The following is a 14,087-nucleotide window of genomic DNA, read 5'->3' on the forward strand; positions in this document are numbered from 1 at the left end:
GCTGCAATTAAATTAGGGATTTTTCAATCTTTACTTTCAAATTCTCTTACTCAAACGACAATAAGTCAATATTTTAAGATACTTGAGAAATTTTAAAGATGTACCTTATGTAAGTTTAAAATGTCAACTGTATTTTGCAACTGCACTAAAATAATACAACTAGACTAAAAATAAAATACAACTAATCGTAATTTATTTCTTTTTTAGAGTGTTTATACTTAAAAACCTTTTTTTTTTTCAGTGCATGAGTGCCGGTTTATAAAACCAGCCGCTTTATAAAATCAAATGTCCTCAGAACGAATGTGATTTTAATAAGCAGGGTTGGCAAAAACCCGGGTTTTTCTGAAAAAGCCCATGGACCCAGGGTTTTTTGGGTTTTTTTAAATAAAGCCCAAAAAAACCCAACTAAAGCTGGGTTTTTTAAAAGAAATGTGGTTTTTTTTGTCTTTTTTTAGGGAAAATGTGGGGTACTTGTAGCATATTGTAGCGTAAGTACATGGACAAAGCGCAAAAATTGTCTTGGGGTAAAAAAGCTGGAAAACTAGTTAAAATTCAGCGTTTTCTGAAGAAAAGTATAAAAGACAACAAAACCCAAGAATGGTGAAGTTTCAGATTTTTTAGTTTCCATGATTACCAACAGTAAAGGTAAAGTTACTTCTCGAGTGAGAAAATCTATTGCTCGTTTTTAATTGCTACTACTTTTTTTTTTTGCATTTTACTTTCCTGTATTTCATTTTGTTATGCAAAACTATTGTAGAACCTCAAGTAGTTTTTACTCCCTTTTTACTGAATTCCAGCTTAATCAAGATATTTCTTTCAATTTTATGTTGTCTGTTTTTCTATTTCTGTCTACAGAGTAAGAAATATTAAACTTTTTCGTAAGATAATGAAAATACTGTACATCCTGTTCTGTTTTCTGCCCGACCGTTTGAAAAACCTGTTAATTAAAAAATATGCCCTTGTGTTTATTCGAGATTTGCGACGTATTTGTTTGCAGGAAATAATTCACATGAAAGCTTTTTAGCTGGAGTAGTTTCCTCTGTACAATCTGCAAATATTGGGGAAATCAGACGTGACAGGACTTAGTCAAAATAATTTGAGTCCTTTTATTTATCAGTTAGAGAAAAAAGTTAAATATATTTATTTAAAATCTTCGAAACATTTTTTTTAATGCTGTTAAGAGTTGAGAAATACTATTTAAAAAAATTCATTTTTTATGTCCAATGTCTGTGGTGAAGAAGAAATGAAAAAGAAGTTTAAATTATGAAAGTATTTAAATTAATTTTTTAAAAAACTTCTCCGAAAATTAAAAAAACCCAAAAGTGGGCTAAATAATGGGTTTTTTTAAATGGGTTTTTTCAAAAAAAAACCCATTGGGTCTGACCCAATTGGGTCCAATCCGGCCAACCCTGTTAATAAGCGGTGGGCACTGCACATTGTAAAAACAATTCAGAAAAGTACCTGTAAAATAAAATGGGCAACTGATGTGTCCAATTTCAGCAAGTATACTACTTTGCAAAACTTAAGAACGTTTCCCGCTAAAAGTCGGTAACCATCGGCAATCTCGTAGTTCTCATGCCTCAGGATTCAATTTGAATGGGAACTTTTAACAGATCTGTTATTACCGCAGGGGTCGAAGTAGTCCTATATATCCTATATTTCCTATATTTAAAAAAAAGCATCAAAATCGTCCTATATTTCCTATATTTTTCAAAAATGTCCTATATTTCCTATATTCTCGTTTTATACCATATATATCATTTAAAAAGAACGGTAAATAAACTTTCTGATATCGGATTTTTCGCTGAAAGTACGTGCCCAAACGAATTTCAAATTAAAAAACTCAACTGACTAAATTCTGCAACAGGCATCTTCTCTCATTAGCTACAGCAATGTGACGTCACTCTATAGTGGGTGGAGTTTCGAGAACTAATGCTGAAGTTGGTTTTAGAATTTTGCATTGGGGGGGGGGGGGCAACAGCCGTTTGTTTTGTTTTCCATCATGGTTTTCGTTGGTATATTTTTGCGTTCAGTGCATTTTCTGATCGGAATGTTCTAATTTTCTTTTTGCAATCTTTTCTTTTTGTGGAATTTTGGGATCGTGGAATAATTAGTTCCTTATGATGTTAAAACGTAGTTTGTTGTAATAAGTGGAATTATAATGGTGAAATCGCATTGCTTAACAACATTTCGTGTGGAGTTGGTGAATCAGGAGGACATTAATTCTACAAATTTTGGTGCATGGTGCACTAAAGGATTTTATCGCTTTTTGTCATTTTTGCAACTGTTCAGTGCCGATAAGCAATAGTGGATTTTCGCAATTGAGGCTGCATGCTAAAACGTTCAAGCATAAAGAAAACTCTGGAAAACGTCAGAAGGATCCTTCTCAAGCTCTGTTTGTTCCTAATACAAGTGGTAAAGGGTTCAGTTTAGATATAAAATCTAAGAGCAGTGGAATTAGTACTTGGGTCATGAGTGAGGAAAAAAAATAAATTATCTTTCTTCAAATTTTGTTTAGTTATTTAGTCTATAAAGTACACTTTTTTCAAAAATTATTCCCTCAACTACAGGGAAGTCATTATAGATGTAAAATATTTTGTTTGAGGTTTTTTTTCAACAAAATCATTGATAAGAATAACTGAATAATATATGATATGTATTATTTCTTTTTTCATAGCAAAATTATTCATATAATGTGTCCTATATTTGTCCTATATTTTTTGTGGAAAATGTCCTATATGTGACAAGTCGGTCACTTCTACCCCTGTTACCGGTGAGAGGCAAACGGGGTTTGTTTTCACGTACGTAACAACAAAACAGTACGAAACATAAACTGGTCGTGAAAAGACAAACTATTAGTTTTAAAAAATAGTATAAATACATATATGCATAATTTATAGCCTGTGTCACTCAGTAAGAATGCGACTTTCATATAGTAAAAGAATTTCTCGAATAGTTGCAATGGTTTCGGATATTACTTTTTTAAAAAAATTGTCACACAATGATATGGTAATATCATAACATACATAACAGTAAGCAAAATTAAAAAAAGTAAAGTTAAAAAACTTACAAATTATAAAACATAAATTACAAACTTCATAACAAAACATTAAGAAAATCTTGACTATAGTTCAACACGAGTTAGTATTAAATTTAACACTAAAGAGCGCCAAAGGCACTGTCCGCAGTGTTTTTTAATTGATTTAGTATGGAGTACAAACACAAATATGTATTAACAGAAATATTTACAAATTAATTTTACACAAGTAGTAAAAATTTTACACAGAACATTTATTGGACTGTTTGACTCCAGAGAAAAAAAAACACAATAACTCGCATTGAAACATTCAATAGTATAAAAATTACAATACAAAATCCCCCCCGGTTGGCAAGTCAGTATATTTTATCAGCTAAAAGTTAATTGTTGATACAATGTCATTATTTTGTATATATTCATTGACCCCTTTTTTATATTTTTTAAAGTTCTTCTCATTCCTAACAAAACTTTCCAACTTCAAACATATAAACATATAAAAATCCGCTCTCTCTCTCTTTATAATATTAGTATAGATAGATATATTGCAGTAAGCAGAGTGTTTTGTTTGGAGAGCTTGATTTAATGTTATTGCTTTATAGTTCATACATGTGAATTATCCCAATTCTACGAATTTTAAACTTTCAAATTTGCGAAATTCCACTTTTATGGTTATTTTGTCTCCCTTCCCCCTTTTTACTTTCTTCTATATCTAATATATAGAAGAAAGTATTGGATTCGTGCAAATTTTCGAATTTCGAATTTTGACGGATTCGAAAGTTTTGAGGTGTGCTGAGTTCATTTCGACTATTTTTGGAAAATGTCTGTATGTGTATGTGTGTCACGTCTGTGTGTGACCAGTTTTTTGTGGCCGCTCTACAACAAAAACTACCGCATGAAATTGAACGAAATTTGGTACACATATGTGCCCCTATGTGAACTTGTGCCCATTGGTTTTTGGCGCGAATTCCTCCAAGGAGGGTGGAGCAATGGGACGTTTTTTGAGTTACGCGTGCTTGCTATTCCTCAGGAAGTAACTGGCGGAATCAAACAAAATTTCGTCCATATGTTGCCATTAACAGGAACAGGTGCTGATTCAATTTTGGTGTCAATAACTCAAAGGGGGGTTGAGCTATAGAACGTTTTTTGTCGTCAATTGTGACTGCTGTATCTCAAGAAATAATGAACGGAATGAAAGAAAAATTTATCGGCAAGTAGCCCTTAGTGGGTATAAGAGCTGATTTTATTTTGGTGTCAGCAGCTAAAAAGGGGGGTAGCGCAATCGCCCGTTCTTTTTTTCCATTGTGAGTGCCCTATCTCAAGAAGTAATGCTACGTTCTGGTTGAAATTTGGAATATATGTGAATCCATACGTAAACAGGCTTTGGTTCAATTTTGACTCCAATCGCTCCAAGGTGTTGATTTTTTTTTTTTTTTTTTTTGCGAATAAAAATATTTTTATTAATGCAACAATAAGAAATATAAATCGTAATAGATTGTCGTCTGCGTATTTCTCGTGATTTTAATTGAATGGAAATGATCGGAAAATGATTTAAAATTTTTAACTGTTGCCATTTTATATTTGTTAACAAATAAAATATTTGTAATTAATTCAAGCAAGGCTTTTAAAATAACTTTCAATTTTCGCTCTTTGCTTTGCTTTTGCAATAATTCAGACATTGGGATGGTCGTCAAGTTTTTGCATGTGTAATTTTGTTTTTGTTGGGAATATTGCTTCCTCGTCAAGCATGGGGAGGGATCAGAAAAAGGAAAAATATAGAAGAAAGTTTCGTGATGGCCACAACATACTAGTTTTGTCAAAGAATTGCATAAAATTGTGCTTGCCCAAAAAAGCAAAAAATATAATCATTTAGAATTTGATGCTTTTAGAAATCCTCTAAAATACTGCAAAAGAAGAAGTTAGTTTGAAGTCTGTATAGCTATTAGAAGGCATGGAATAATTGTTTCAAAAGATTCAACATCAAAAATCATTCAATGTATTGTTTGTTGTATATAGTGACTGCAATACCGGTATACCGGTATTTGGATCTCTTTTGCAATTTCCTAATACCGGTATTTGCCGAGGTAGAGTGCCGCGATTTTTGACATTAGGTAAAATAATAAATAGTTTCTGATTAAAGAGTTTTCAATTTAACCAATTAGATATACACTCTTATATCTTAAATATACGTTTCTTTTTAATGAGACAGTACCAAAACCAATCAATTGAAGTAAAAATTTTACTTCAAAAGCATGAATTTATAGAATATAAATGAACATAAAAGTAGAGGAAATATTATAAAGTGATATTTTCATCACCAGATGGTGTGATGAATCGTAGTTTCTTGAGTTTAGTGGAAATTAATTTTAATTGTAATTACAAATGTGTTTGTGCAAGGAACAATTTATTGCAGCAATTAATTGCAGCAATTCTTTGATATTTCATTAAAAAAAAATACTTGTCTCAACTGTACTGAATTTAAAAAAAAAAAAATCTTTTTCATGTTAGTACAACGAAAAGTAATTTGTTATCGCCGGTATTAGCTGTTCTGTCTCGCTATTGAATTTTGTTACAAGCGAGACAATATTTGTTATGTCTTGGACATTTCCAAAGAGGTAAGGCATAATCAGTTGGAACATATTTTCAGATATTTACATAATTGTAAAGAATTTCGGAAAGAGAAAAAAAAATAACAAGATCAAATACATCGTAAATTTCAAATTGCTAACAGTACCACTGGCCTGCATGAATTCAGTAAGAATACTTTTAGCTGCAGGAAATATTTTCACTAAAATGAGTTCCAGGCTCAGTGGCAATTGTTCCTTCTTATTATTGATTTTTTTAGTTTGGTATTTGTTCCTTCATTTTATATTTGTTCACAATAATTAAATAATGCGTTTTTTGTACAATAAGATATGGCGACAGAACATTTTGTTTTCGCATGTTTTTGGGCAAATTTTTAATACCCTCGGGGGAAAAAAGATTTTTTTCGTATTGAGATTCACGACAGGAATTAGTAGTTACATTGTTTGTATCAAACAGCGTTGGTTTAGCTTTGCTCAACTTTATGGAATTCGCATTATGTGGAATATTATGCTACGGAATTCGCATTCATGTTCTGCGTGAGTAACTAGTTGATACGTGAAACAGGTAAAAATAAGTGTGATGAAGAATGTTCTTGGATAAATATATAAAAAAATCATAGTTTAAATGTACATACAGAAGCAGAGTAGTAAATGCAAGTAGAAAAAAAAAACATTTGGCTATTTCTCATCTTTGGGTCAGACGCTTGTATTTATGACTAGTGGCACTTGCACGGCTTTGCCCGAAGTAGAAATTTAAAAGGTCATTTGGTTCACCTGTATATTAACGAATAATGGATAATGAATTTCTCGCCAATTGGCTTGCCCACGTCACGGTTCCACGTTATGCTAGCTTGGTAATTTACTCGTCCATCTTATGATAATTTTGCTCGGTAAAATGTTCTTAGAATTGGAATAGAAAAAGAACAAAATCAAATTTTCAAAAAATCGCTTAAAGGTGCACACCCCATGCTACAAACTAATTCTTTGCCAAATTTCATGAAAATCGACCGAATGGTCTAGGCGCTATGCACGTCACAGAGATCCTGACATACAGAGAGATATCCAGACAGAGAGACTCAGCTTTATTATTAGTGAAGAAGATAAAGAAAGTTAAAAACAAAACAAAAAAAAAAAAGAGTGAAAATGGGAAGAAAAAAAAAATTGGGGAATTTTATAAGAAAATTTGGCTATTTGGGGAAAAATTTTTTTTTAAGAGACAAAAATATTAAAGGAAGTCAATTCATTTAATGAAAATATTCAGTGGCGTAGCTAGACCCGACTTTCGGGGGGGGGGGGTTACTTCTTTTATATTTATATTTATATATATATATATATATATATATATATTTATATTATATATATATATATATATATATATATATATATATATAATTTATATATATATATATGTATATATATATATATATATATTTATATATATATATATGTATATATATATATATATATATTTATATATATATATATTTATATATATATATATTTATATATATATATAATGTATATATATATATATATATATATATATATGTATAATCGCTTGGAATTTTTTCCTTTTCTTCTTTTTTTTTTCTTTCACTTCTCTGTTTTTTTCTCTGTTTTTTGAGACTAACTTTTCGGGGGGGGTTTGTCCCCAAACCCCCCCCCTTAGCTACGCCCCTGAAAATATTAGTGGAAAAATAATTTTTGAATTTGGGGAATTTTGATAGAAAACATCGCTTTTTGGGGAAATCTGGATTTGACCATCTGGCAACACTGCCTGTACTCCATATTGGGGACATTTATCCTATCTATACTACTTTTGAGGAATTTCAAGATTTTATGAATAAACATGAATTTTTCAAAAGTTTATAAAAAAAAATCTAATTTATTTTATTTTTTACAGGGCCATGAATTTTATAATGCACAAAAGAAAAACTATATTTACTTGCATCCATGCTTTGAAGAACTGAAACCTAGAAATAAAAAGTAATTGTGTTGTATATAAAGTTTTGATTTTTTTTTTCTTTTACAAATTCTGATGTTTATTTATCATGTATCATATTTTTTTTACAATAAATATTGCACTGTCTTTTTTTCCATAAGCATGTCTGCATTCTTTTGTACTGTTTTATTTGTCCGTCTTGCTTTGTTTTTTTTTCTCTTTAAGCATGAATTATATACGTAAAAGTTACTCTATGAACCAGAAGTGTGAAAATAGCAAAACAATCTAAAATAATAAATAGTACGCACGATTTAATGCTCAGTTAAATTTGATGCTTTGTTTTGACTGTTTTTACTTTTACTGTTTCATTAAAAAAAATTAACATTTTATAAACATTGTTTATTGAAATAAAAATTTTAAAAATGATTTTCAAAGTTATCATCAATTTCAGTGCTTTATTTAACTATATCTTCTAGTTAAATGCATGATTGTAGACTTGTGTAGTGTTATTTTTCAGAGACAATCTTAAACATTGTCAATTTTTTTACCTTAATTTTTTCAGAAATTTATAATCTTTTTCAATTTAATAATATTTCCACAGAAAATTAGCTTTAACAAACCTGCTTTTTTATAAAAAATTGTTTTGATTGTATGCGAAATTTTAAGTCTTAAATTTGTGGTTTATTTTAAAGTTCAGAGCCAGAGAAATGTAACTCTACATGATCTATATTCATAGCATCTTTTATGCTGGTAAATAATAAGTGAATTAATTTTTTTTTGGAAACCAATTTCCATATCCATGTTATATTTATGAATTTTCCAAAACTAACATACTGAAATGCTCTAATCGCTAAATTTATTAGAAATCACTAATGTAAAATTTATAAACTAAATTTAATATATTTATCAGAAAATAGCCTAATATCAATGTAAATCAAAATAATCAATAGTATTTCTTGATGTACAATCTTAAAAGTCCATACAGAAATTCCTAAACATGAACAAGAATGAAGTATTACAACGTTATGGAAATAATCTCTGTATGATAATAGCTGTGTGATTTTTATAACACAAGAAAACTGGTGGTTGGAAGTAGAAAAAAGTTCAGCACTCGCCCTCCCCCCATGTGAGGTCACAGTGACCTCGCAAAAAATTCCTTATTTGATAAATGTTAGCCATTTTTAACAAATTTGGAGACTATTGCAGCATTGAAACTATTGTTTTATTTACTTTTATATATTTTTTGTTATAGTGCCAAATGTTGTTTTTTATTAAGTGTTGGTGTGTGTGCATGCTTGCATTTTACCATTCAGTTTCATTCTCTAATTTACGAATTCCCCCCTCCTAAAAATTTTAAGTTTCGGATGCTTCTGAAAGAGCTTAGCTGTATTTTGCATGCAATATATCAGACAGCACAGTTATTACACCCTGAGACTGCAATTTCGTTCTCCTCAGTCTGGAATAGTGAATAACCGAGCTGGAGGCAGATGTCATCACATTAGCCACGTTCACAACACACTTTTCGATCCCGTAAATCCCTGCTCCGGCTCCACAAAAAAAAAAAAAAAAACCGATCATAAAATTCCATGTTTTCATGTTGTATTTGAAGCAGCTAATTTTTTACTGCGCATGCGCGAAGGATAGCAATTAATAACTCTCTCAGTTTAAAATCCAAGTAAATACGGCAACTCATTAAAAAGTTCCAGTTCAATATCTTAAAAATGTAGAAAGATATTGACAATCTAATATTAAAATCTCAGTTTTTCAATACTTCTGGGTCATTTGAGGAAGTGTGAGGGATTTCTCGCAAATTAGCAACTGGTGCTTGCAATTGTTCTGTGTTGCAATGGTGCAATGGGGTTGTTTCCTTCTGTCAAAATGAGTACTTTTAGTCACTGAAATTGATAAAATAAGCAAAAATAATAACATGGACCCAGAAAATTCTTTCATTTTCCCAACAGTCATTTTTAAATTAATTTTTTAAAATGTCCGATTTTTCAAACAAGGCGTGGTCTTGATGACATCACAAATGATGCTCTTTGTACCGCGTTTCCAGGTTATGATAATCAAGAAGCCAATTAAAATTGCGCTCTACGCTTGCTATCAACCGTATCGTTGCCAATACACGTGACTAAAGATAAGAATTAAATATTTTGTTCTGAATGGCAACACAGAATGGCATTTCATTATTTGTGATGTCATCGTCAGAAGTGTTAAACAATAAAAGAGCACCGATTTAAGTAATTTTTTAAAAGTATTAAACTTAAACGAATTATTTAAAAAATAGATCCTATGTTTTTAAGCATGTTCTTTCAGAAAAAAATACTTTTAGAAAAAAATACTTTTGTTCTTTCAGAAAAAAATACTTTGTTACTTTCAGAAAATTTTTTTGGAAACGAGCCCATTGAGGGCAAAGCTTGGGTGTTTAGCAGCATCTGTAGTGATTTTGAGGAGCAATTTAAAATTTTGCGGAGCAGTTTAACATTTTATATAAAAAACAATAAAAATAACTAAAACCACATATCTAAAATTGTTTTATAGCTTTAATAAATTATTTTAAGTAGTAGTACAAAAATAACTATTTTTAAATTAATAAAACAGCTTTAAACACTACTTCAGTCTTTGAGTATAAGCGTCTTTAATTTCCCATATTTACATGTTTGTTATGATAAAATAGCAAAATTTAAGCTTAAAAACTTTCAAAGAAATGCGAAGCAAAAGAACTTCTTTGCAGAGCCGCGGAGTTCCACCATTTTAGCGGAGCAACTCCGCAAAATACGGAGCAGTAGGCGACCCTGTAGCAGTAAGTTACTGTCCCTAAGCCCAGCTCGATCATTCACTAATCCAGATTGATAAGTTCTACTAAGAACAAAACTGCAGTCTCTGGATGTGATAACCGGTTTAAAATTAAGCTGATTTTGTCAGAACTAGATTAGCACTACCCATAAAGTTAATTCTCATTACGCTTTTAAAAGCTGGCATCGCAGTTTTCACATATCTTAGGAGAGAACTGCTGTATATTTATATGTTAAGCGGGGGGGGGGGATCTAAAAGAACTTTTTACATAAGTTTAATAAAAGATCTCACTTCTTGTCATTGTTTTTACCGATGGAATTTACAATACACAAACTGATAGACTGATTTTGAAAATATACCTATAGAGTTTTCTAGATAAATGGACTTAGCAGCAAGCTATGATTTTGGTACATGATAATTGGACCAATTGTTTCTTAAATCAGTCGAGGACTAAGCCCTAAAATTTACAAAAAGCATTTTCACTATCATATTAAAATTTTTCAATCAGGATAAAAACATTTTAAACTAAAAGGACACACATGATATTTATTTCATTCAGTAAAAAGCATTGTAATCCCTACTGATCCAATATAATATGATGATATAACTTTTCTTGAAAATTTGTCATTTGACAGGGTTGAAATAAATAATTCTATTATAGATGAATTTTGTGTGGGGAGGGTTAGACACAAGTGTAATTTTTTTTTTTTTTGCAATTTTTAAATTTCTTGCATATTTTTATTTAAATTGACATTTATTATTTTCACTTGCTTATCTTTGAAACTTTAGGATGGCCCCTGCTGCTGATCTGCACTTTCATTACACATCATATATTTTTCATAATACAACCAATTTCTTATAAACTTGACGATATTTGTAGCTATTCAATATTTATTGAAATATTAATACTTCAAAAACAACTAAAGATAAAATAAAATAAGTGTTAATGCATTTGCGGTTTCGATTCCTCTTTTCTTTTAGATGGAAAATTGTGGGCTGAATCCCTTTTAATAAAACTCAACATTGTGCTTACGAAATAGTTTTTGGCCACATGTTTTACTCTGTAACAGGGACAGTAAAAATATTACAACATAATAAATATTAAAAGAAACAAAACCCATAATTGCATATTACTAATATTATGGCATTAATATTTAGTTCATAGAGGCATGTATCATTTTCCGATAACCCAATATATTAAGTACTGTGCCTGTGTCATGTTTTATAGTTTGAGTGTGGAAAAATCAACATTTGCCCTAAAAGTATATTTTATTCAGAGAATGTCTCAAAATTCAATGCTTCTTATTATTGTCCTTGGCACTAGCAAAGTTTCAAGAATTTATAATATTCAACTCCTATAAGCATCCCACACTCTAAAACCCTACTAATAAAGTTAATGCTGTTTTTTTTTTTTTTTTTTTTTGACACTGTATAATTTTGACTTCTACTTGGTAATAATTCAACAATAATGCTGCTTTAGATATTTAATAGGCATAAAACTAGTTTAAATAACTTTATTTATACAGTTGATCCTCTATTTAGTACCTTTCAAGGGACCACAATAAATCGTCCTAATGTAGAATGCATCCTCAAATACAGTGAAACCTGTGTATAACAGTACTGGCTATAACAATAAACCTGTCTACAGCGATATTTTCGTTGGTCCCAGCAAAACGTCAGCATGAATAATCAAACTGTCTGTAACGATAACCTGTCAGTAACAATATTTTTTTTAGGCCCCAACAGTATCATTGTAGACAGGTTTTACTGTATTTTTTTAGGTCCCAACAGTATTGTTGTAGACAAGTTTTACTGTATTTTTTTTAGGTCCCAACAGTATCGTTGTAGACAGGTTTTACTGTATTTTTTTTAGGTCCCAACAGCATCGTTGTAGACAGGTTTTACTGTATTTTTTTTAGGTCCCAACAGCATCAATGTTGACAGGTTTTACTATATTTTTTTTAGGTCCCAACACTATTGTTGTAGACGGGTTTTACTGCATTTTTTTAGCTCCCAACAGTATTGTTGTAGACATGTTTTACTGTATGTTTTTAGGTCCCAACAGTATTGTTGTAGACAGGTTTTACTGTGTTTTTTTAAGGTCCCAACAGTATTGTTGTAGACAGGTTTTACTGTATTTTTTTAGGTCCCAACAGTATTGTTGTAGACAGGTTTTACTGTATTTTTTTAGCTCCCAACAGTATCGTTGTAAACATATTTTACTGTATTTTTTTTAGGTCTCAACAGTATCGTTGTACACAGGTTTTACTGTATAATTTTTAGGTCCCAATAGTATCGTTGTAGACAGGTTTTACTGTATTTTTTAAGGTCCCACCAGTATTGTTGTAGACAGGTTTTACTGTATTTTTTTAGGTCCCAACAGTTTCGTTGTAGACAGGTTTTACTGTATTTTTTAAGGTCCCAACAGTTTCGTTGTAGACAGGTTTTACTGTATTTTTTTAGGTCCCAACAGTATTGTTGTAGCCAGGTTTTACTGTATTTTTTTAGCTCCCAACAGTATCGTTGTAAACATATTTTACTGTATTTTTTTAGGTCCCAACAGTATCGTTGTAGACAGGTTTTACTGTATAATTTTTAGGTCCCAACAGTATTGTTGTAGACAGGTTTTACCGCATTTTTTTAGGTCCCAACAGTATCGTTGTAGACACGTTTTACTGTATTTTTTTTAGGTCCCAACAGTATCGTTGTAGACAGGTTTTACTGTATTTTTTTAAGGTCCCAACAGTATTGTGTTTTACTGTATTTTTTTAGGTCCCAACAGTATCATTGTAGACAGGTTTTACTGTTTTTTTAAAGGTCCCAACAGTATTGTGTTTTACTGTATTTTTTTTTAGGTCGCAACAGTATCGTTGTAGACAGGTTTTATTGTATTTTTTTAGGTCCCAACAGTATTGTGTTTTACTGTATTTTTTTTAGGTCCCAACAGTATCGTTATAGACAGGTTTTACTGTATTTTTTAAATGTTCCAACAGTATTGTGTTTTACTGTATTTTTTTTAGGTCCCAACAGCATCGTTGTAGACAGATTTTACTGTATTTTTTTAGGTCCCAACAGTATCGTTGTAGACAGGTTTTACTGTATTTTTTTTAGGTCCCAACAGTTTCGTTGTAGACAGGTTTTACTGCATAATTTTTCTAAAACTACTGTGGAGGGGCCGTGAAAGGTAGTCTTGAAATATTTTATGATTGATCGATCATTGTTACGTGTTTGACCTTTGTCTTTTTATTTCAGTTGAAACAGTTGACGGACTTCTCAGCAGATATCTACTAGTGGAAGCACTGACAATGAAAATGTTTACTATGTGCTCATTAGTGCCAGTGTATAAAGAACTACTCATGATCATTTATTTGTGTTGTAATAAAACAAAATGCTTTTTATTTTGGCTTGTGTTTCTCCTTTACTAATAATAAAGCTGAAAGTCTGGATCTCTTTCTGTATGTCTCGATGTCTGGGACTCCCATAGCGCCTAGACCGTTTGGCCAACTTTCATGAAATTTGGCACACAATTAGTTTATAGAATGGGGGGTGGGCACCTCGAAGCAATTTTTTGAAAGTTTGATTTTGTTCTTTTTCTATTCCAATTTTAAGAAAATTTTACGGAGCAAATTGTCATAACATGGACGATCGCAAATTACCATGACATGGTGGGCGAGAAAATTGCAATGTGGAACATGGGCGAGCAAATGAACACAGCAAATTGGAGAGAAAT

At 31.0% G+C, this 14,087-nt stretch overlaps 1 protein-coding gene across 1 annotated transcript in view; it reads left to right on the forward strand.

Annotated features, from left to right (window-relative positions):
* The window catches only part of LOC129227357 (mRNA export factor-like), a 38,363-nt gene extending 24,614 nt beyond the window's left edge, over positions 1-13,749 (forward strand). The window contains exons 10-11 of the mRNA XM_054861907.1: positions 7,523-7,605; positions 13,610-13,749. Coding sequence (XP_054717882.1) covers positions 7,523-7,605; positions 13,610-13,613 — 87 coding nt within the window. The 3' untranslated portion in view covers positions 13,614-13,749. The remainder of the gene's footprint in view (positions 1-7,522; positions 7,606-13,609) is intronic.
* The last annotated feature ends 338 nt before the right edge of the window (positions 13,750-14,087 follow it).

This window comes from Uloborus diversus, chromosome 1 (genome assembly GCF_026930045.1).
Source record: "Uloborus diversus isolate 005 chromosome 1, Udiv.v.3.1, whole genome shotgun sequence".
Taxonomy (NCBI): Eukaryota; Metazoa; Arthropoda; class Arachnida; order Araneae; family Uloboridae; genus Uloborus; species Uloborus diversus.